Source organism: Antechinus flavipes, chromosome 2, assembly GCF_016432865.1.
Source record: "Antechinus flavipes isolate AdamAnt ecotype Samford, QLD, Australia chromosome 2, AdamAnt_v2, whole genome shotgun sequence".
In the NCBI taxonomy this organism is placed as follows: domain Eukaryota; kingdom Metazoa; phylum Chordata; class Mammalia; order Dasyuromorphia; family Dasyuridae; genus Antechinus; species Antechinus flavipes.
In genome coordinates, this window is record NC_067399.1 from 579,990,909 (window position 1) to 580,014,948 (window position 24,040).

Consider the following 24,040-nt stretch of genomic DNA (forward strand, 5'->3'; position numbering starts at 1 on the left):
ATTGACTCAAATTTATACGAATTAAAGCCATTCTCCAGTTGATAAATGGTCAAAGGATATGAACAGACAATTTTCAGATAAAGAAATTAAAATCTTTTTTAATCATATGAGAAAGTACTTTAAATCCCTATTGATCAGAGAAATGCAAATTAAGACAACTCTGAGATACCACTATACATCTCTCAGATTGGCTAAAATGATAGGAAAAGATAATGATAAATGTTGGAGGGGATGTGGGAAAACTGGGACATGAATACATTGTTGGTGGAACTGTGAATGGGTCCAGCCATTCTGGAGAGCAATTTGGAACTAAGCTCAAAAAGTTGTCAAACTGTGCATACTCTTTGATCCCACAATGTTTCTACTGGGGTTATATCCCAAAGAGATTTTTTTTTTTTTTTTGCTAAGGCAGTTGGGGTTAAGTGACTTGCCCAGGGTCACACAGCTAGGAAGTGTTAAGTGTCTGAGGTCAAATTTGAACTCAGGTCCTCCTGACTTCAGGGCTGGTGCTCTATCTACTGCATAGATAGCTGCCCCCACCCCCACCCCAAAGAGATCTTAAAGGAGGGAAAGGGACCCACATGTGCAAAAATGTTTGTAGCAGACCTTTTTGTAGTGGCAAGAAACTGGAAACTGGCTGTTCATCAGTTGGCGAATGGCTGAATAAGTTTATTGTATATGAATATTATGAAATATTATTGTTTATAAGAAATAACCAATAGGGAACAAAAGGTTTGGCAATAGTCAATTCTGTAAAATTACCCAGGCATATAACTTGTAAATAAAAAGCTACAATTAAAAAAAAAAAAAAAAGAAATGAGCAATACGATGATTTTAGAGAGGTCTGGAGAAAATTACATGAACTGATGCTGAGTGAAATGAGAAGAACTAGGAGATCATTGTGACACAGCAACAATAAGATTATACAACAATCAATTCTGATGAATCTGACTCTTTCCAACAATGAGATGATTGATGCCAGTTCCAATGATCTTATGATGAAGAGAGCCATCTACACCCAGAGAAAGGACTATGGGAACTGAATGTGGATCACAACATAACATTCTCATTCTCTTTGTTGTTGTTTGCTTGCATTTTGTTTTCTTACTCATTTACTTACTTTTTTTGATTTGATTTTTCTTGTGCAGCAAGGTAATTATATAAATATGTTTATATATATTGGATTTAACATATATTTTAACATGTTTAACATATATTGGATTGCTTGCCATCTAGGAGAGGGAGTGGGAGAAAGAAGGAGAAAATTTGAAACACAAGGCAATGCAAGGGTCAATGTTGTCAAATAATCCATGCATATGTTTTGAAAATAAAATGCTTTTAAAATTAAATAATAATAATAAAGAAAAAAAGAGAAATTCAAGATGAATTAACTCTAAGGTTTTACTTCCCTCCCATCAAATTGGTGAAGGTGATAAAAGAAGAATCTAATCAATGTTGAAGGAACTATGAGAAAAAACAAAAAACAAATCATTCCTCTGGGTTCCAAAAAAGCACTTAGAAAATACAGGATTTTCCTCTGTACTTGTCACTCTAAGGGTCTGAGAAAATAGTTTGGCCAGTACTCACTTTGAGGTGAAATGCTTTAATTTGCTTAGTGGCCTCTTCACAATTAAGCTAAATACAGGTTATGACAAATCAGTACAATGGTACTTTTCCAGGAAAGCTTTCCCACTAATAGTTGCATTATATTATGTCAGGAAATCAATGGCTTCATCAAGTAGGGGAGCCAGAGCTGGATACCTGCTTTTTTGTTGACAGATCTCATTTCTAAGTGTAGCATAGATAGAAAGAAAAGCAAAAACCTAACTTCCCCCTTCATGTAGAACCACATCTAGAGACAACCAGGCCTAGCTACAGATAAGGAAAGGAAAAAAGGATTTTCTTCAAGGAATACTTTGAATATTACACATAATATGGTCTTGGCCAGATCTGGGAGCTTTGGTGCACTATAAAGAGTTCCTCCCAAAAGCTGTGATCTGACTTCTTTATTGCTCTAACCTGATTCTTCAGAGCTCTCATCACCCAAATGCTGCAGCTGGGAGAAATAATTCAAATATCATCTTGTTATCAAAACAACCTCTTTTGATCCTAGACACACATCCCATCAGTTTCCCACCAAGCAGAAGAACTGCCTCTTTGAAGTTGTCCTGGTAGAGATGGAGAATACTTAGGTAGAAAACCAAAGTTAAACAAAAATAGTGCCAACAAGCTCTGGTCCTGAAAACCAAGTAGACTTAAAGCTAATTTGAAGCACACGTTTCACCTGCAAAATCCTGACTCCTAGTTAGCCTGTAAGTTCTGAAAGCAAACTTGCAAATACTTGCCTATTTCTTACAACACTTGCCACAAAGCTGGCACATATAAAGCAACAAAATGTTAAATAAATGAAGGAAAGAATCCTGAGGACTCTGGTTCACAATGAGTCTCTCTTTTCCAACTTTTTATTCTCATTTATTCATATATTTATATATTTATATCATTTATTCAGACATACTGTCTGAGATATTTTCATACTGTCCTACAGTTTTACTGTATCGGACTGGACTGGATTGTATCATTCTCTAGTCAGTCAGCAAATTATACTGACTTACATAATCCTATTTTGTTCACTGCATGTAAACATCCTGTTTATCAAGCTAGACTGTGAGCTCCTCAAGGGAAGGTGTTATGCCAGGTATCTTTCTGTATCCTCTAGATCACTTAGCATAATAAACTGCACATAGTAGGTATTTGATATTTGCTGTATCATCAAGCCACCTGACAGCAAAGACCCTCTCTCTCATATATAATTATATATGTATATACTGGCAGAGTATAGATGTTCAATAAATACATGATGATTTATTAGCATAGTTTTAACTAAAGAAAGAAGAAAACTCACACAGTTTTTCTCCTTTGGAAGCTAGGGAGCCAGGTCAAAGTTAAAGAGCTGAATGATTATGCACATAGAACTTTTAAAATGGGCTTGTTCAGAGAACACTTAATTCCCTGACCCTTAGGGCAGAAGCTGGAGGGCCACCACTTAAGAGAAATCATACGTGTGGGGGTCAGACTTGATAGCCTATGAGGTCCCTTTTATAATGACAATATCCTGAACACTAATGAACTTGTAAAAAGCCCAAAGAATACCTGGCACAGTGGAAAGAACACCAGCCCTGAAGTCAGGAGGACCTGAGTTCAAATGTGATTTTAGACACTTAACACTTCCTACTTGTGTGACCCTGGACAAGTCACTTAACCCCAATTGCCTCAGTCAAAAATAAATAAATAAATAAAAAGGCCAAAGAATCTACCCCTGCTTTCACAAAGCTACAACCTGGATGGTAGTTGAGACAAACTAAAAAAGAAGCACATACAGACAAAGGCATAAAAACAAATGGCTTATCTCTTTTTAAGTCTATCATGTCACTCTGATTTCTATACACTTCTACTGTATCACAGCTATTTATGTACCATTCTCTTGAATAGAGTAGAAATTCCTTGGAGGAAGGGACTCCACTTTGTATATTTAGTATCTATCACAGTACTCTAACAAATAAATGTTCAAAATGAGCAAAGAGCCAGCAGTATTAGTTCTCAAAAAGTAGAACTTGGCTATAGTGCTAGCTACATTGGGCTAATCAGTAGCTAGATTGTTTAGTTCCAAAGCTTTTGGTGAAAGAAGCAGGAGAATGGAGAGAAAGGAAGGGCTTTATTCTTTTTTTCTCAAAGACTTGCCCTGTCTTTGTATTAACTAGGACTGGTGTGAAAAACTGTCAATCACTATAGCAAGATTGGGTCACTCACTATGGACCTCAGACTACCAAGTCTAGCCACTGTGACGGGTTTTTAATGCACTCCAAGGAGAACTCCACGAGAGCCAGCAATTGAAGGGTGACCTGACTCAGCTCTGATCTAATGTTCTCTAAAGAAAGAGCCATTGCAGAAACTAAGAAAAATGGAGGAGGCAAAAATGACAACTCTCTAAATCACACACTATAGATACAGTTTCTCAGAAACCAGATTTGATCCACTCTGTAGTTTTAAGATGTGTTCAATTTAGCAATGAATCCCAACTGCAAAAATTCACTCATTAGATAAACAACCAAAACAATCTGAGAAGACGCATGCAGTGATCTTTGAACAGCTTGGTTCAAAGTCTCACTGAACTATTTTTAGCAATTTTTTTTTCTTGCATTCTGCAACAAACACACTGGTATCTCCAAAGACAATGAAGAGAACAATTAGATCCACTCACTCCACAACTAGCTCTCACCCACTGTCAACTGCTCACTTTCCTCAGGTACAATTTATTTTATGTCAGACTGGGCCCAAGTCCAGTTATATAGGGAACTGAAGGGCCTTACTGACAAGTTGAGAACTGAAAAGATGGAAAAAGGCATTTATGAGCTACATGATTTCAATGGCCTCTTCTTGAAGTCTCTCAATATTAGACTATAACCTCTAAGAATTAATAAATAATGAATTAAAAGCACTTATGAAGCTCTTACTATACTATATAAGGGGCTGGGGATACAAATACAAAAGCTAAACAGTTTCTTTTCTCAAGGAGCTTACCTTCTCTAGCAGGAAAGTCAAAACACATAGGGAAGTTGTGACCTGGGAAGAAGTATTATGGTCTGGGAAGTTACAAAGATGCTGAGTGGAATAATAGCATAATTAAATGTCCTTTGAATACAATTATCAGAATTAGAAATAAGAAAAAGAAAGAATGGAATGCAGTGCGAAGAGAGAAAAATGGCTACATAAAGATGAAATTGGCTGGCCCCAGAGAATAAAAAGCCAAGTGGCTAAGATCCTTTCAAGAATGTTCCTTAGTAGCTTTGACTGGAAGGCAAAATTAACAGGAAGAGCAGGGCAAAAAATTGCAGCCAGTAGGGACATGAGGCTGCATGGAACCAGGGTCCTCTAAATTTGTTATCTCCTCTAGTGCCTAATACAGTGCTCTGAAAATGATTGAAATGAAAAATGTTTGAAAGCCAGGTCTTCTGTCAATTTGAGGGTAGATATTCAATACCATGCCTGAAGTCTAGAAAGAAAATGGTACAGGTGAGAAGGGAAGGCAAGAGAAATGTTTTTCTTAAGTTAATTACAAAGGGCATATAAATAATGAACCACAAACCTCCTCTTAAATTTATGTAAGAGAGAATAAAAGAATTGATTCTCTCTTTCTAGCTCCTCTGCCAACTTGACACTACTAGTTCCTTCCCTGTCTCCCCATCTTCATTATCTCTTTCTAGATGCTGGCTTGCTTGCTGCTGCCTACAAACATATCGAAATCTACCTCATTTTTAAAAAAATTCACTTGATCTGACCATTCCTTAAAACTATTGTCCCATATGACTGTCTCCTTCTACATTTGTTTCTACTTTCCTCTCCAAATTTGGCTTTTGACCTTACCATTTAATAGAAACTGCTCTCTTCAAGAGCAATAATGATTTTTTTAATTGCCAAAATCAGTGCCCTTTTCTTCATCCCTCTTTTGCATCTGATACTACTGATTCCAACTGACCTGGATTTTTCTCTACTCCCTGGGCTTTCATGAAGTTGATGCTTGGTTTTGCTATATATGCTATATATGGCCATTCTTCAGGTTAATGTAAGGTTATCATTCATGTCCTGTCCCCTGACTTAACTAGGGGTGATTTCTAGGACTCTGTCCTAGTTCCACTATTTTTCTTCTTTAACATCTTTATTCATCAGATCTCTTGGGTATAATTATCATCTCTATGTAGATTATCTCCAGACATTGTGTATCCATCCCTAGTCTTTCTCCTAAATTAATCTGACATCACTAATTGCCTTTAGGTATTGGTGTGCTTTAAATACCTCAAATTCAATATAATCAATATGGAAAAAATTATCTTTTTCCTCAAACCCATTTCTCTTTCCCTTTCTAGGTTTATAGCACATTACTTCCTTTTAAGCCAGCCATTTTCTATATAGAATACTCAACTATCCATCTCTTTTCCTTCCTTAGAATCTCTAACTTCTTTCAAGATCCAGCAAAATACATGTACTATTCCTAAGAATTATTACCCAACTGTTTCTGGACATTTAATAAGTTAACTTTTCATCAAAGGATTCAAGAAGAGCTGGTAGATCCCCTAGAGACAAGGCTTGAAGAGCCTTGAAGAGGCTCTTCAAGGGTCACACAAGGGTTGGCCTAATGAGGAAAAATAGAAAAAGGTCTAAAAAAGAGGAAGGAAAAGCTGCTGCCATACTAACTTTAAAGTGATCAAGAAGTAGTAGTTAGAAAATCTGAAGGTTTTAAAGGTTGGGAGGAGCCACCCCCAAGTTAATCTCTCCAAAAGAAAACTTTCTTATACTTTCTAATGTCTCACTCATGGAAGGCATCTAAAAATGTTTTTTCTAACTGAATAACTCATGGTATAACATGGCCTCACTCTAGATATTCAGAAACAGAAAATGACTGAACCAGTATTAGGGACTGTCCTAAGGATTTCCTTTGAAGTCCGGAATTCTCCTTTGCAGCCTGGAATCCAAATCTATGGAAAGAGCTAAAGATCCATCTGAAATAGGTTGACAGTGGATGGGATGGATTACAGGATCCCTGCTGAGGTGAGTGCAACTAAATTTCTCTCCAGTTCTCTCACCTCAGTGCTGTGGTCATATGATTTTACAACATACAGCAACAAACATTCTCCTGGGAATAATTAATCAGCCAAGGGACACAATGGCCAGCTGTTTGGGAACATGGCTTTCAGAGGCAGCACAAATACCAAAGGCTGCAGGATACTCTTAGCTAGAAAAATAACAACTCCCTTCTTTACTACAGACCCACCCACAAGTCATTTAATGAGGTTTTTCTTATTTTTTTGGATGCTTCAAGACCAAAACCAATTTAAGCTGCTAGTACTCCCAGTCCACACTTCTCCAACCTGCCACCAAAGGGCTCTGTGCTGCCCTGAGATTTATTGGTCTGATTGGCTGTATCAGCTTTTAAGCATGGTGGACCAGATAATGAACCTCACAGCGGGTGATTAGTGAGAGGCCATCAGTTGGCAAAAGCAGCAGTAGCAGTGACTTCCTTTAATTTCCCTGGGCAGATACCCCTACACTGTATGTCATTCTAATCCTAGCCCCCCCTTTACTGACTTTATTTGGCTTGAAGCCCTAGACACTCCTTTTGAATCTCATCTTTGCACCCCACTTCAGTTCTAAACAAGTCTGGGCCCTGGACCTGCAGAATCATCATGCCATTTTTCAGTGAGTGACTATTAATGAGATGGAGGAAGATGGGAAGTGTATGAAATGAAGTGGAAGGAGAGGACACTAGATATAAACATCCCATCAAACTACCTGCCTCCTCCACTGTGGCCTCTTGGCACTTCAGCACCTTGTCCAGTGCAGACTCAGGCAGACATCTTCTCAGCTTCCTTTTTCTTAGAAATATCACTCTTCAAGGAAGAGAGACAAAAGACACTACCTCTCTGCTCTGTGCACACAGACAGTTAGATATGAAATGTCTGTGTCATTGCAACCTGGAGCTCTTTCCATGTCTTGTGGTCCCTTCTGCACAAATGAGGCATTTACAAGATTCAAGGCTGGCTGCCACTACAGGTTAGTCATAGATTTATTTCTAGACAGATATGAAGGTTTCAAGACCTTTCACATGTTTCCTCAATACTGGCTTTTACAAAAGGTTAGAAAACTAAGATTATGCTTTATGAAGAATTGAAAATTAATAGAGCCACCAGATAAGATATAAGTCTGCTGAGGAATAGGGAAGAGCTCTAATCTTTACGGTTTAACAAAACAACAAACCATGTCTTTCTAAGCATGTCCAATGCACTTTTATATCAAATTTAGGAAACATGCTGGAATAAAAATAATAGATTCTAGGTTGGTCTCTTCAGTCAATAAACATTTATTAAGCACTTATGTGCTAGGCACTGTACTAAGCACTGGGAATTTAAAAAAGGCAAAGGACATACCCTACCCTTGAGCTCACAATCTACTGGGGGAGACAATATGTAAACAACTATGTACAAACAAGCTATAAATTGATTACAGAGTGGATTAGAGGAACCTTGATGGTTGACTTACATTTTCTTTTTTTTCATGGACAAATTAAGGAAATATTTGAGTGCTGTCTCTGGGACCTTGTTTCACCAAAGATGAGAGGTGACAGAGCCTTATGTTCCATTTCCTTTCACCTGGACTATCACTCTTCCTATGTATTGCTAATAAGGTCCCTTGTCCTTCCAAGTGAGGTTGAGAAAAGATACAAGGAACATTTCTGGCTCACACAGAATAGAAAATGCTAACAGTAGAATTTCTTTCTTTGTGGACAAGAAAAAGTAAAATTTATTTATTTATTTTTTTGTGGACAAGACAAAGTAGAATTTCTTTGTGGACAAGATAAAGTATCCAGAGTTTTGTTTTCACCAGTGACCTCTGTATTCATACTGACAGTTCTAGCTAGGTTGTGGGACATTAATTTTGATAGAGCTTTTAAAAAAAAAGTGATGGAAATGCTACTTTAAAATGGACAATTAAAATTAAATGTGCCTCCAGGACTGGGTTTATCTCTGCTGGTCATCTTCCTTGTAGGCTAAGATGGAAAAAAGGACCTTTTGTCTCCTAAGCAATGAAACTGCACCATGCCCAGCGCCACAGGTTGGGCATTTTTTGCCACTGCCAGAAGCAATTCTTATCTTTGAATTATAGAAACAAGTAACTTTCTGGCAAACCCAATGCCTCTCTTCTGTGCTCTAGTGAGCATAGCTTCTAACCCCCAAAGTGCTAAGAACAAATGGAATTGAATCAAAGTTTTCTGCTAAACTAGAAAACCAAATGCTAGACTCCAAGCAAATTAGGGTGAACAGGCAGGATCAGGTTTGCACATACACATCCAACTCCTCCACTTCATAGCAACTTATCAGGTTTTCAGAGGGGTGACACAAACCTGCTCCTACTGATTACAATGCAACATACAACATCAAACACAGTAAACAAGTGAGTTATAGTCATTCTGGGAATCTCTAATTTCTGTCATTGTCAGGTAAGGCCAATCTCTGTTTCTTCTCCCAAAAGAGGTACTACTCTTCTGAGAACACATGGTAGTTTCTTTTTTGAGGTGCATTCACAGGAACCCTATTCACTCACACAACAGCCTTGGGAATAATAATGAGTCTTTCAAAGCTGCATTGGAAAAAGGAGAAATTTTTCTACTGGTTACTTCTTTTATAAAGGAGATAAATTCTCTATCTCCCTTAGCTTAAAAATTTCCAAAGAATTTCCCAAGAAGCACTTCTGAGTAGAGAATTGAGCTCAGTGCCTCCCCAAAGTCCTAGACTTTGGATTGTCTTCCCTATTCTTTCTTCTTCCTTCTTCTTTCCCTCCCTACTTTCCTTCTTTCCTTCCATCCTTCCTTTCTTGTTGAAAACACTTTAAAAAAAATTTCAATAGAATTTTTATTTTCCCAATTACATATAAAGGTATTTTTCAACATTCATTTTGTAAGATTTTGAGTTCCAAATTATTTCTCCTTACTCTCTTACCTTCTCCCTCCCCAAGACTGTATGCAATCTGATATAGGTTATACAAGTAATTTTAAACATTTCCACATTAGTCACTTTGTGAAAGAAAAATCAGAACAAAAGGGAAAAACCATGAGAAAGGAAATGCAAACCAAAAAACCAAAAAGGGGAAAATAGTATCTGTATTGTCTCTTCTCTTTGGATTCGGATGGCATTTTCCATTCCAAGTCTGGAACTGTCTTAGATGACTGCATTACTGAAAAGTGCCAAGTCCATCACAGTTGATCATCACAACCTTGCTATTACTGTGTACAATGTTCTCTTGGCTCTACTTGAAAGGGCTTTCTTAAGACCTGCCTTTTGATTCCTAATGGTATTTCTCTGGTGTTGAGTACTGCTATTGTTGTTTTAGTTGTTTTCCAGTTGTGTCTGGACTCTTCATGATTTCATTTGGGATTTTTTTTTACAATATTTTGCCATTTCCTTCTCTAGTTCATTTTACAGACAAGGAAATTAGAGTAAACAGAGTTAAGTGACTTGCTCAAGGTCACATTGCTAGAAAGACACTTGAGTCTAGCTTTGAACTCAGAAGATGAGTCTTCCTGACTTTAGACCCAGCACATAATCCCTTGCCCTGTTGGGTACTATCCAAAACTCTATTTATGAAGGCCTACTCCCTGAACTGGGTATACTTAGGGACTTTAATTTTATTCTCTTTCCACTTTTTGGGAGGAAAACAACACAACTAGGATTTATTAGGAATTATCAATACTGTGTAGTTATTTGCAGTGACTTTTATCTGTAGATTATGGGAAAAATAGAAGTTTATAAAACTAAAGAACCAAAAGTAGTGAATATATCACTGGCTCAGACTTAGATGCCTTTGGCTGCAAGTAACCACTCAAGCACAAAAATAGGCAGACTAGGACAGAGCAAGAGTGGAAAGAATGGCTGATGAATCAGGTTCATGTTCTGACAACTCTGGAGATTTGTAGATGTAAGCCAAGTGACCCTGGATTTCTCTTTGCTGTTGTGCTTGGAAACTGTATGCCCAGAGTACAGAGTAGACATAAAGTCCCTGCAGTTCGCTTACTTGTCCACTGACTTAGAAGGTTTATAGTCTTTCCCATATTCCTATTTACCACAATTTACTGTCCAAACCTCTAATAGCCAATGAAGGGTGGAATCAGAAGGCTAAATCCCTTTTCTTTTAGAGAAATTTATTCTCCAGCCTTTCTGGCATCTGCAGTCCTTACTCCCTTATTAGAAATGCCATTTGTTGACTACAAGTCCAGTCTTTCATTCTCTTTTGAAATGAGCTGAGAACTGTGACTTGTTTTTCTTTAGCAGAACTCCTGTGGTCTTGTTAATTTGCTTTTATCTATTTTTTTCTTCCACTAATGTTAACCAACTTTTCTACAGTACCTGGTCCTGGGGGGTTAAGTTTGCTATGAAATTTGAGTCCTAATAAAAAAAAAAAAAACAGTGAGGAATTAGAACTTATGCAAAGCCCTCATGGGGAGAGACTGAGGCAGGTCAGGTAAGCTGGCTTCTGTGGTTTCCCTCAAATCCCAGCTAAAATCCTACTTTCTGCAAGAAAGCCTTTCCTGGTTTCCCTTAGTGCCTGTGCCTTCTATTTGAGATAAATTTCAATTTATCTTGTATATATCTTATTTGTACAAAATTTTTGTCTCCTCTTTTAGGCTGCTAGGTAGCCCAGTATATGGAGTGCTGGGCTTGGGAACAAGATAACTAGAGTTCAAATCTGGACTAAATTTTGTTTTGTTTTGTTTTGACAAGGCAATGGGGATTAAGCGACTTGCCTAGGGTCACACAGCTAGTGTCAAGTGTCTGAGGCCAGATTTGAATTTAGGTTCTAGTTTTAGTTTTTAGGCTGGTGCTCTCTACCTACTGCATTACCTATTTGCTTCTCCACCTCCCCCCACCCCCCCACCTCTAGCGCGCATTGGACAAATCTTTTAACTTCTGTTTGCCTCAGTTTCTATAACAGTAAAATGAAGATAATAGTACCTACTTCACAGGGATGTTGTGAGGATCAAGTGGGATAATATTTGTATAACACATAACATAGTACCTGGCACATGAAATGTCCTATATAAATACTTCTACTCTTCCCTTTCTTTTTAGAATGTGAACTCCTTCACTAAAGCATTGTTGGTGGAGTTACGAAATGATCCAATCATTCCAGAGAGTTAATTTGGAACTATACCCAAAGGGCTGCAAAACCATGCATATCCTTTGATCCAGCAGTGTCTCTACTTGGTTTGTATTCCAAAGAGGTCATAAAAAAAGGAAAAGGACCTATATGTGCAAAAATTTTTGTAGTGGCAAGGAACTGGAAACTGAGTGGATGCCCATCAGTTGGGAAATGGCTAAATAAGGTAAGGTAAATTAAGTAATAGAATATTATCATTCCATAAGAAATAATAAACAAGATGATTTTAGAAATGCCTGGAAAAATTTACATGAACTGATGCTGAGTGAAACAAACACAACCGAGAATACAGTGTACACTGTAATAGCAAGATTGTGTGATAATCAACTATGAAAGGCTTAGTTCTTCTCAGCAGAACAGTGATCCAAGGCAATTTCAATAAAATTTGATTAGAAAATACCATCTGTATCCAGAGAGAGAAATGTAAATCAACACATGCCATGTTCATTTTTTTCACATTTTTCTTGTTTTTTTTTCCTCTTATGGTTTTTCCCTTTTATTCTGATTTTTTCTCCCAACATGATTCATAAAGAAATGTGTATTAAAAGAAAATTAATGTACATATATAAGCAGAAAAAAAGAAAATAATAAACAAATGAATTTTTAAAAAAAGAAACAATGAGTAGGTTGATTTCAGAAAAGTTTGGAAAGACTTATATAAACTTATATGTAGTAAAGTGAGCAGAATGAAAACACTGTATACAGTAACCAAAACATTCTGCAAAGATCAACTGTGATGAACTTGGCTCTTCTCAACAATGACTTGACTCAAGACAATTCCAGTAGCCTTAGGATGGAAAATGTCATCCACATCCAGAGAGACAACTATGCAGACTGAATGTGGATCAAAGAAAATTATTCGCACCTTTTTTGTTTGTTTGCTTTTTCTTACACAACTATATTTAAAAGCATAGCACATATTTAACCTGTATCAGGTTGCCTGCTGTCATGAGGAGGAGGCGAGATAAAGGAGAGAGGGAGAAAAATTTGGAACACAAAATCTTACAATAATGAATTTTGAAGACTATCTTTATATATTTAGAAAATTAAAATACAATTGAGAAAAAAAAAAAAGGATGTACACTCCTTGAGAACAGGGATTATTTCCCCCCCTTTCATTGCGTCCTCTTGCTTAACACAATAACTGACACACAGCAAGTACTTAATAAATGTTTAAACATTGACTGAGCTAGGAAAGCAAATTAGCCAATACTATAAATTCCTATACAATTACTTTGAATCCCCCAAGTCCTCCCAGCCAGATCATTTTTAAATGTAGTTAATGAATACAGTAGGCATTTAATAAATGGTTGATAAGTGAAAAAGGCATTCAATGATATGATCTACAAGGAAAAGCTGTCTCATCTCTCACTCAGACTCTTCCCCTCTTCCAACCAACTTGTGGTAAACTTACAAAACTTTTAAAATTTATTTTTAGTTTCTTCTCTCTCTTTCTCCATTCCCTTCCTCAACAATTGAGAAGGTAAGAAATACAATATCCATTAAACACATGAAGTTATATAAAACATATTTCACATAGCAAATTCTTAAATAAATGCTTGGCCAGAGGACTACTTAACTCAACCTGTTGCTGTTGGCCTTAAATGGGGATGATGTGGAGTGGGGCGGGGGTAAAAGGAGAGAGAGGAGAGGAGAGGAGAGAGAGGAGAGAAGTTTTCTTCAGAAAGCTTTATCTGAATTCTGTGCCTATACATTCCTAACTCATCAAGAATGCCAAAGGCCTTCTCTCTGACTTCCTAAGAAATCTCACTAAGCTTCCCTTGGCAAAAAGAGATTTAGGTGAATATCTGGAGCTTACAACTAAATCTGAAAGAGATGTTCTTGATTCAAAAGACAGTTCTGCTCAGAAAACCCTATAAAGAGAACAATCAGATATAGGAATAAGCTTCTTGAAAACACGTGTGTAACTACAGCTTCATCTTTCAGTCCCAACTTATGGGAGATTCAGGATCCAATCTTACCAAAAATGTCTACTGCTAGTCTGAGTTTTGAGGCTTTTCCATCACTCCTTCACAATGATTATCTTCCATCTCCTTTGACAATCTAAATAGACTGAAAATCTGTTCTAGTGGCCCAAATATGAAGAGGGGGAAGGAAGCAGGACATGACATAGAGAGAAAGTGGTGTAAAAAAATCAGTCAGGTCAGTCATGTTCACTGACCAAGCACCAATTGTGTAGTATTTCTTTATAGTATATACCTAGGATCTTGGCCTACTTCAAATCTTGGTTCAACTGCTTCTCATCATTCTAACGCATAGAAATTCCCTTCTATGACTCAGAGGATTATTTAGTTACAATTTTTGACAGCAGAGACTATTTCATGACACCTTGTGTACTATCCTATATTAGTATTTAGTTGTCTATCTTATCTCCCCAATAATATAGTAAGCTCCTCAATGGCAATTTAAGATCTTATCTTTCTACACTGCCTCAGCTCCATATAACATGAATTGGGCACTGTCAATACTTGTGGAATGAATGAAAGGTTTTCCTAGGACACTGCAGGAAAGTGGTTCAATTATCTGCTTGTATTCCAGTAGGTGTCTCAAAAGGCATGAAAATGAACATGAACCTTGCTGAGGGCAAAAAAGAACAGCTAAGCTCCATGGCTTACCTCATGGAAAGTCTTCTATGAAGGTTTTCTATTCAACTTTCTCTTGGCCTACAAGTATAATTGGTCTTGATGCCAATAATATTTAATAGGATTTGAAATACAAAACATGGATTAGATAGTTTAGCAGGAACTAGAAGTCCCCAATAGATGTTTTTCAAAGATTTAGAAAAGAAGTATGAGGTACCATTCAAAGCTACTAAGCTCATTCCAAACAACTCCATTGAAAATTCTTGAATGAGAGGCTATTTCCAATCAAAAAGTAATAATAAGGTGATATTTATAGACTGCTGTAGGGTTTGCAAAGTGCTTTTTACACACTCATTTGATCCTTACATTGATCCTTACACAAATTACTATAAACATCATTATCCCTCAAGAAGAAGCTCAGCATGATTGTTAAGGAACTGACCTTGGAGACCTGAAGGCCTGGGTTCAGGTCCCAACTCTGACCTCTCTTGGCTGTGTGACCCTGGGCAAGTGAAGATGTCAACCTGGTGAATTGATAGATGAGTTTTCTCATGTTGAAGTTGCCTGAAATCACAGTTCTAGTTGCAGACTTTTCTTTCGAGAACTGCAATGTTGGCCATGTCAGCTCGTAGAATGAACCCAGGAGGTAGAATAGAAGGGGGCTTGGCCTCTGAGGCAGGAGGTTATGTCTTACAGGTGTTAGATCTTTTCTTAGGATGCAGCAATAACTCCAGGTATCTCCCTTCTGCGAATCCACCTACACAGTGCTGAGTGGGCTAGGCACAAAGTAATCCTAGAGGAGAGTAAATATAAATGGCTAGTTTTGCCATAGGCAAGAGAGGATGAGGAGAGAAGCAGAGATATAAAGGGATTCAGAAAAGCAGAGACATTCATACACTTGCTCTTGCTTCCTGCTAACCCCTGCTGAGAACACCAATAAAGAAAGGCTGTTTGGCACTTTGACATCATTCTCATCTCCATGTCTATCCGGGGAAGATTGGTATGTATGGCTCTGGCAATCAGTAACTCCTCAGAGTAGAAGTTACATCTAATCCTTACCTCGTCCCTATTATTATTCCCATTTAAGTGAATATAAAACTAAGGCTTAGAGATTAAAGTAGCTTTCTTATGGTCATACAGTAAGTGTTGGAGGCAGGATTCAAATCTAGATTTCTTTTCATTCAAAATCTAGAATTAGAACTTTCCTTTCCATACATGTTTGCAGGGTTTTTTGATGGCTGTTATTGCTGTTTTTATAAAGCCATTAGCTTAGACTACTTTATATATCAGGATCAAAGAATCTCAGAAAAACTTTGATCTTAGAAAACTTTTCATGGATGAAAAGTTTCAATGGTCTTGAAGATATATCCAACACTGGTAGGATAGAGACATGATCTGCTGGGGAAATGAAAGTCAGTGTTCTGGGTGCTTCCAAAACACAGGTAAGAAATGTGGACTTACAAGAATGATTTACTGTGGAGGTGATGACTTTCTTCTTCTCGGACTCATCCTACAATATATCTGTAACATGGATGAATTGGAGACTATCTATGGGTAAATTGGTCATGGTCTCCTTAAAGTCTGGCTTGGTTCCAAGAAGTAAATGATAAATTAAGGGAAGAAATGTGTCAGTTGAAAGTAAATGTATCACAGCTGCACTGGAAGAAGAAAAAATGGCCGTAGAAGAATAAAGGAATCAATGTAGATCCCAAAGTCATTGAATCTAAAGCCTGTCAATCTATATTAATTGCTATTCTTTGTCAAACCATGAATTGGGCTTTCCAATCATAATATCCTTTGTCAAGATATTAGGAGACACCCTGTTTTCCAGAGCTAAGGCCGGCAAGTAAGCTGTACCCTAAACGTGGCATAATAATAATCCTTTGTTCTTACTCTCTGAATACTCTCATCCTCTGGCAAAAATTCCATATATTTTACTCATTGCTTTGACCAGCACTAGGTATTCTTTGAGCTCATTTAAGACAAGGCAGGACAAGTTCTGGTCATGAAGCACTGCTGTGAATTAAACTTGACACATAGTTGCCCTCATTGTCAGGGCTAAATTGCTCACTGCAAAGATATCAATATAAGAATTGTGATCTTTCTACAAGTGTGTCCCCTCCCCACTATGGGCATCGCCCCAGAACATGTGTCTAGATTCTTCCCCCTCTTTTGCTGGCAAGCCATTTCACTCACTCTGAAGTTAAACTTCTGTTTTTGTCTTGACTCTCCAGGCTCTAGCCTTCCCTGTTTGCTCTGGCCACCCATGGGTTAGAGGTTAATTTATTCTTGCTGACATCTTTAAATGTTGTTTCCTCACCTTCTTAGGTAGAATTAATAAGAACACACTTCAATGAGTTTTTCCCCCCTGGGAGAAGTAAATACCCCAAATCCAGAGAAGACGGTAAAAGGAAATAAAGTACAGTATAAGATAGGAACCTGTAGCTAAGGGGAAGGTGATCCCTAAAAATGCATTAAACATAAAAGAAATAAATCAAGGGATGTACTGGAAGCTGTTTCACAGCTCTTGGGAAAGGTCTTCTGTGTCTTTTTGATCATCTTTATTCATAAAGATATAGATAGCACTTAAAAACAAGAGGTCAAAATGAGCAAGCTTCCCAAATTACCCCAGACAAACAGGACACCTGTGTATATATTATGGAAACACATGCAATTTGTTAGGCTGAAAAATTCACAACCATTTGGTCATGCTGAGATTATTAGATTCTGATTAGAATGATTTGCCCTCCATGAATCTAAGAAGATTTAACAGCAAAATTGTAACCATCTTTTGGACATATGAAAAAGAGCCTCAGCATGGAAGCTTGGGTCTGTTTAGAAAGTAACAAAGGCCTCACCAAAACAGTGCAAGTGAATGAGACCGAGGAGAGCTCTGCCCCAGAAAATTGTGTTTCTTGAGGCTGTCAGAACTTAGAAGTCTTTTTCGAGGACAAAGTGGAACATTAGGTAGGCACATCTAACAGAACAAAGATTTATCTACCCTAAGAGTTACTGAGTCTCTAATTCTAATTGCTACTACTTGTGGTCCTTAAGTTTTATTTTACTGTGTGTTTTCTACCCAGTTTAACTGCTAACAACTGTAGGGCCCAATTGTACCTACAGACACTATCCTTGTATAGCTATGAATACCTCTGACATTAAGTGACAATAACAGTAACGTTCATGAATGAGTGAGGGAGAGGGAAGGGAGAGAAATTTAAATGTGTGATAAAACAGACAAAAAGTTCCTCCTCTTTTCAGGTTCAAAGAATCTAATAAAATATAATCAGCGATTCTCAGAGCCAGGGAAGAAGTAGCAGTTACAATACTTTGTAGCACTTCTGAAAGGTGCCTCAATAGAACATTAACCAAGTCAAAGGGATTTTCTTTATTACAGCCTCAGATGTAGGGTTGTTCCTTCCCCTTATCAAGGCAAACTCTTCCATATGCATCCTTAATCCTGTATCCTCCAGTTCCCAGATACCTTCCTTACTATCTCTTTTTATCTTCAATCTCCTTATCAGTTCCTTCTCTAATCCCTACAAATAAATGAATGTCTTCACTATCCTTAAAAAAAACCCTCATTCAATAGGCACACTATCTATAATTATACAACATTTTTCCCCTTCTCAGTTAAATTCTTTGGAAAAACTGCCTACATTCAGTGATTCCACTACCCTCTCCTCTGGTCTCTTCTAAATCCTTTACAATCTGACTTCTGACCTCATCAATTGAAATTGCTCTTTCCAAAATTACCAATGATCTCTTGACAAAGCTAATGAACTTTTCTTAATTCTCATTCTTCTTGCTCTCTCTTCAGCATCTGAAACTGTTAATGACCTTTTCCTTTTGAATACCATCTCCTCTCAATTTCCTGACACTATTTTATCCTGATTTTCCAATCTTCAATCATTCCTTCTTTGTCTCCTTTGTTGATTATTTATCCATGTCATGCTCACTAACTACAAGTGCTGCCTAAGACTATCCTGCGCCTTCTTCCCTGTTCACTTTATTACTATCTCACTTGATCTCATCAGATCCCATGGTTCTTTTATTATCACTATATACATGTCTTGTACATTCCAATTGTAGTCTCTGCTGAGCTAGATGCTTCATAAGTATTTCAAACTCAACTTGTCCAAAACAGGACTCATTATCTTCCTTTTATCTCTTTCTATCCCCCCAAAGAAACCCTATCCTTTTCTGAACTTTCTTATTGCTATGTCATAATTTCACAAGCTTATAACCTTAGTATCAATCATTTTTTAAAAAATAAATTTTTATTGATTTTTTAATGTTTTTTGCATCATCATAGTTATGTCTAGTATCTCTCTTCTTCTTCCACTCAGAGAACCTTCTCATGTAATAAACAGTATTTTTAAAAGACAAAAAAAAAAAAAAAAAAAAAAGGAAAAGAATTTCAGTCCAATTGATCAATCAATATACTGAAAACAAATCCCAAAACATGTGCAATGTATAATGCCTGCAAATGTTCTACCTCCATGAAGAGGTGGATTTGGGTATCATCTCATATGATTTTTGTAGGGTCCCACAGCTAGTAAGTACCTGAGACTGGATTTGATTCAGATCCAGCTAACTCTAAGATTAATGCTCTATCCCTTATGTCACCTAGTTACCCCTATGCTTGATCTTAATAATTTTATTATATTTACTTTTGATTTTTTTGCGTGTGATTGTTCTCTCCATCCATCCCCATATCCAATCTGCTTCTACATTTACAACATCTCTGGTACAAACATCTCCTTCCCTTCACTTACAAAGTTACAAATTTAGTTTAGGTTCTCATCATCTTCTCTCCTAAACCACTCTCATAGCATGACTGATCTCTCTGTCCAAAGACTTTGTCTACCTAATTTATCCTCTACTTATCATCAAAGTGATTTTTCTAAAGCATAGCTCTGATCATGTCACTACCAGTCCTTGTTCAATGAGTTCTAGTGGCTCCTTAGTGTAAAGTATGGGCTAGCTCCCTGGAGGGCCTTGGGATCAGCCAAAGTCAGTTTGAATTAAAGTCCTTGGCCTTTAGGTGAAGAAGTGAAGGAGACAGGCAAGCTGCACACGGCTTGCCAAAGATGTATCCTGGATTCTTGAGTCTAGAGCCACCAGCTTTTCTTTCCTCTTGTCCTGCTGTAAAGTGACTCTGCCTTTGTTTCTCTGCACCCCAATCCTTGCCTAAGATCTTAACATCAAACACCAATGGTGAGAAGGGCCATTTATCCAAATATATGCTAATAGCACCAATGGTGAGAAGAGCCATTTATCCAAATATATGCTAATAGTCATTGTCTCACATCAAATAGGTAATCAGCCTTAAGTACTCAGTTGTCTGATTCAAACACACCTTTTGGGAGTTTCAGCCCTTTACACTCTAGTATATCCAGGATCAAATACAAAATTCTCTGAAAGTTTTCTTATCCATTATTACTCTTCACGAATTTTATGTTCTGGTTATACTTGCCTATTTGTTCTTGATTTACTGCGTGTTGACAGCTAACTGACCAGCTCAAGTGTCATTTTCTGCAGGAGGCCTTTCCTACTTCCTGAAGCTGTTAATGCCTGTTCTCTCTCAGATTACTTATTCTCTATTTTTACACATCTATGCTTTTAATTATTTACATGTTGTGGTGAGCTTTTTCTTCTCAAAACACAGCCAGGTGATAAAAGTTCAGATCTTTTATTATCTCCAATATAGCCTGGTTAGCTTAGAGGTCTATCTCTCTGCTTGGTTCCAAGAGCTCCCTCCGAATGTCGCCAAATCCAAAGGTTTTGTCCTTCAGCCTCTGCCTCTGCTTTCTTCAGCCTCCAACCAGCACAGAGATGGAATGAATCTCTTGTCTCCTTCACTTGGGGCTCGGCTAGCTTTCTGGTGAGTCTTTCAGACCAGCTTGGTCTCAGTGGGGGAAGTGCAGGAGCCCAGCCACCAACTCCTCTCCAATGCAGCTGAACTCTCTTCTGCGACCAGCCAGCCAAGTGGAAAATATATTCTCTCTTGCCTTGCCTCGGAGAGAGGGCTTCTGGCGTAATTCCGCTGAAATCTGACCGAGAGCCTCTGTCTGTTTCTTTTATACAAGAGGGAGGAATTGTGGGATACGAGAGAGAGGGATTATGGGTTTTCTCCCATAGTGCTCTCTGGCCCAAAGAGTTTCAAGGGAAGTGTGAACTCATAAAGGTACAAAGTTTACTTTGTGAAGCTGGCATACTTGTGAACTCCAATGAATAAAGGTGCAAACACAAGCATTGTACTAATTAGTTCTACTTAGTACCTTGTTTCAGGTTCTGCCCAAAACATCTTCTTGTAAGATTAGATCAACTCTAATGAGTTAGCAGTTTGTAAGGATTCCAACAACATGTTATTGTTCTCATTAGAACAGCAGCTCCATAGAGGAGGGATAGTGTTTTTGCCTTTGTTTGTATAGTCATCACTTCATAGAACAAGAACTTAGTACATAGTAAGCACTTAATAAATGCTTGTTCACTGAGAGGATTGGGAAGTAAGGAGTTGAGGGGAACTGTTTCAAAGGTATTTCCCAATATTGTTATCCCTGCAAAAAACTGGGTTCTCCCTCTCAAACAAGACAGCCTCTCTTCTTTGACTTGTAATATATATACATTTGGGAGGAAACTTTCACCAGCCCACTTTGTTTTCAAGGAAAGTGGAGGATGGATGCTGAAGCTGTATGCTACCTAATCATCTTTTCCCCAAACTATTTTGTGCATCAGAATAAATTTTATTATTGGCCTGCTATTGCCATGGGAGAAAGATTTAAGTTTGACATTCCTAAGTTACTGAAGACTACTGCATGTAGCTGATAGGAAAAAGCTCCTTCATTTTCCTTAAAGTAACAAATTAACTGGGACTTACCATGATAACAAAGTTGCCCCCTCCTATTCATCAAGTAAGGCAAAAATGCATTGAATCATTTTAAATAAAAATCACACAATACGACTGATCTGAAATGGCACTACAGAGAAGAGGCAACTCCACCTTACAGACAGCAAGTATAGCAGAAAGAAAATGCGTTCAGTGGAGCGGGACTCCTTACTGGGCAGAATAGGAACAAAGAACAAGAAAGCCAAAACAAAAAAGCTAGGAAGAATCCTTGCAGTTCCCTACAGAAACAGGGACAAGAAAGAAAGTAGAAGCATTAGGTGAATACAACCCTGTTGTGCCCCTCAGTTTCAAATTAGAATGAAAAGAAAGCATCTACAGTGGCACATTCTAAGGCTGCTAGTTAGGAATAAAGCTCTTTAGGGCCTGTCGAGTGGCCTTTGAGAATGCCCAAGCACATTGCCACGCCACTGGCCAGCTGATCGGCCCAGCTCACAGGAGACTAGGATTGACAAGTGAGGCCAGTTGGAAGAACAGAAAGGGAAGGAATAGAGCAACCTGGCTGGCTTATTATGACAGTTGACGATTAAGTGTCTCTTATCGCATGGGCACCTGGGAACCAGAAAGTAGAGGGGCATGTAGAGAGCGGGGCACCGTGAAAGGGATGGCACACTTTGTGACATAAAGATAGGACTCAGCGTCCCAGTCCCATACATCATGCTCATCCTCCTGCCACGCCAAAACCCCATCTGCACTCTTACGTAATCTACACCCAAGTGTAGGAGCCTTGGGAGCAGAGAAAATTGGGCCAAGTTCAGGGAAAACAAATACATGCTTGTATTTGGATCCCTACTCAGTCAGCCTGTCCCATTGAAAACCTGCTCAGAAATCACTGCTCAGGGCCAAGTTATTTCAATTACTGTCCCAATGAGTGCACTGGCTTTAATGAGCCCAAATGCTGCAAATTAAGCTGAACTCAGGATTTCTCTAATTGGCAGTTTCATCCTTTTCCAAGTTCTCATTTCTTATTTTTGAAAATCAACATGACTGTCTGCCTGAAGTAGGAAAAACACCACCCACCCTCACCAGGCCACTAAGAACACACTAACTTGTCACCTGCTTGTCTTTTATATAACAAAATGATGTGGGTAGCATAAGCATCTCTGTTTCTGCTTAGAAGCTATAGGCCCTTTCGTAATTACTCCCAGCAGTGGTGTTGTTCTCAAACAGACTAAACTCAGCTAAAGGAGCTTCCCTGCCCACTCTCATTCCCATCCAGTAATATAGAGCAGTCAAAGGTTGTGGTATTTCTTACCTGTTCCTCAGACAGCTGGGATATGTGATTCACTGCAGCATAGGATTCAATCTTGGGGTTAAAATGGTTGATGATAGCTCTGAAACAAAGAATTGATATTAATAAAATACTAGGTGCCAGAAGAAAAGGCAGTAAATCAATATGCTGAATTTAATGCTCCTGGAGAAAATAGGGTGCATGTGTGATAAAATGTTTCCACATGCAGGGAGGAATAAACCAGAGAAACAAGACAAATCTTCAATAAATTTCCAATGTACTTATAGGTTAAGAGTCGCTACACTTCTCAATCACCATGCTTATTGTATTAGCTGGGCTATACAAATCTAATGCTCCAAAGCCTATGGGATTCTCTCAGACCAATTCAGGAAGACAGTAACCTCATTATCCTTACTAACTGTGGTAGGGAAGATGGAGGGAGATCTGTCCTTTAAACTACCCTTGACTAATTCAAACCTCTGTAAATGATCAGGGTTTCCAGAAGAGCTGAAAGATGTCTTGCTTTACAGAAACTTTTTCAGAAAGCAAAAATTCTAAAACTCTAAATAAAACTCCTCTATTTACATCCCACAGAAAGTACATGGTATTATGCTGCCTTTCCAGGACTATTATTTGAAAAGTCCAAATACTATTCTGATAGCCTCCCCACTAAGAAATGCCAGAAATGATGCACCCAGACTGAAGGGAAAGGAGTTTCACTCTTCTACATAAGGAACTTTTGAAGAAGCAGAGATTTTTGAAGACTTCCCTTTCGAATTCTTTGTGCTCCCAAATACTTATTACTGAAAAGGCCAATTGAATAGACAGAGGCCAGAAATAGGCAAGATATAAAGGTCAGCTTCTGGCACAATTGTGAAGGAGGCAAAAGTTTTTATTTAACACTTCTTTTTTTGTATCTTTATCGAATAGGCTGATTTTTCTCCTTTCCTGAAAAATCCACTGAGATTGCTAAAGCACAACTGCCTCCTCCTCTTCCCTACCCTTTTAGACAAATGACAGCCACAAAACAGGTAAGAGGATGGCTTCTGCCTGGCCAGTGTTGGAACAAAGGGTTAATGTAGAAGGAAAAACAACATGGTCTGCTTGGACTCTGAACTTTTTTTGAAGGGGCAAAAATGAACTTTAACAAAAAAGAAACTTTGTGAGTTTTCAAGCAGCTCATGTTACATCTGAATGGAGGACAAAGACAGAATATAACCAAAAAGAATGAGTAGCCATCACAGTATGGGCACTTAAGAGGAAACAGATTTTTATTTCCCTCTAGACCTAATATACTGAGATGGTAATTTCAGCCCTCAAATATTCCCAACAGTCCAGCTTATTGTTAGTAAAGAATTTTCTTGATTAAGTATAACTTGAAGGCAAGAAAGAAAAGAAGAAGGGAGGTAAAAAAAAAAGAAGGGTATAGAGAAAGGAGATTAAGTTAGAGAAAAATCTAATTCCTCTGGTGCAAAATGGGTAATAGATAAGAGAGATGGAAGCCAGTTGCCAACTTTCTACCCACAATGATGT

The 24,040-nt window shown here is 38.0% G+C and overlaps 1 protein-coding gene across 4 annotated transcripts in view; it reads right to left on the reverse strand.

The window, feature by feature from the left end:
* The window catches only part of ARMH3 (armadillo like helical domain containing 3), a 224,625-nt gene that overhangs the window by 21,880 nt on the left and 178,705 nt on the right, over positions 1-24,040 (reverse strand). For 2 of the 4 annotated variants that reach the window (XM_051981286.1, XM_051981285.1), the window contains one exon: positions 22,532-22,610. In XM_051981286.1, coding sequence (XP_051837246.1) covers positions 22,532-22,610 — 79 coding nt within the window. Of the gene's footprint in view, positions 1-14,808; positions 15,160-20,020; positions 20,447-22,531; positions 22,611-24,040 lie in introns of those variants that run through there. The other 2 variants (XR_007951113.1, XM_051981287.1) reach the window with 2 other exon arrangements.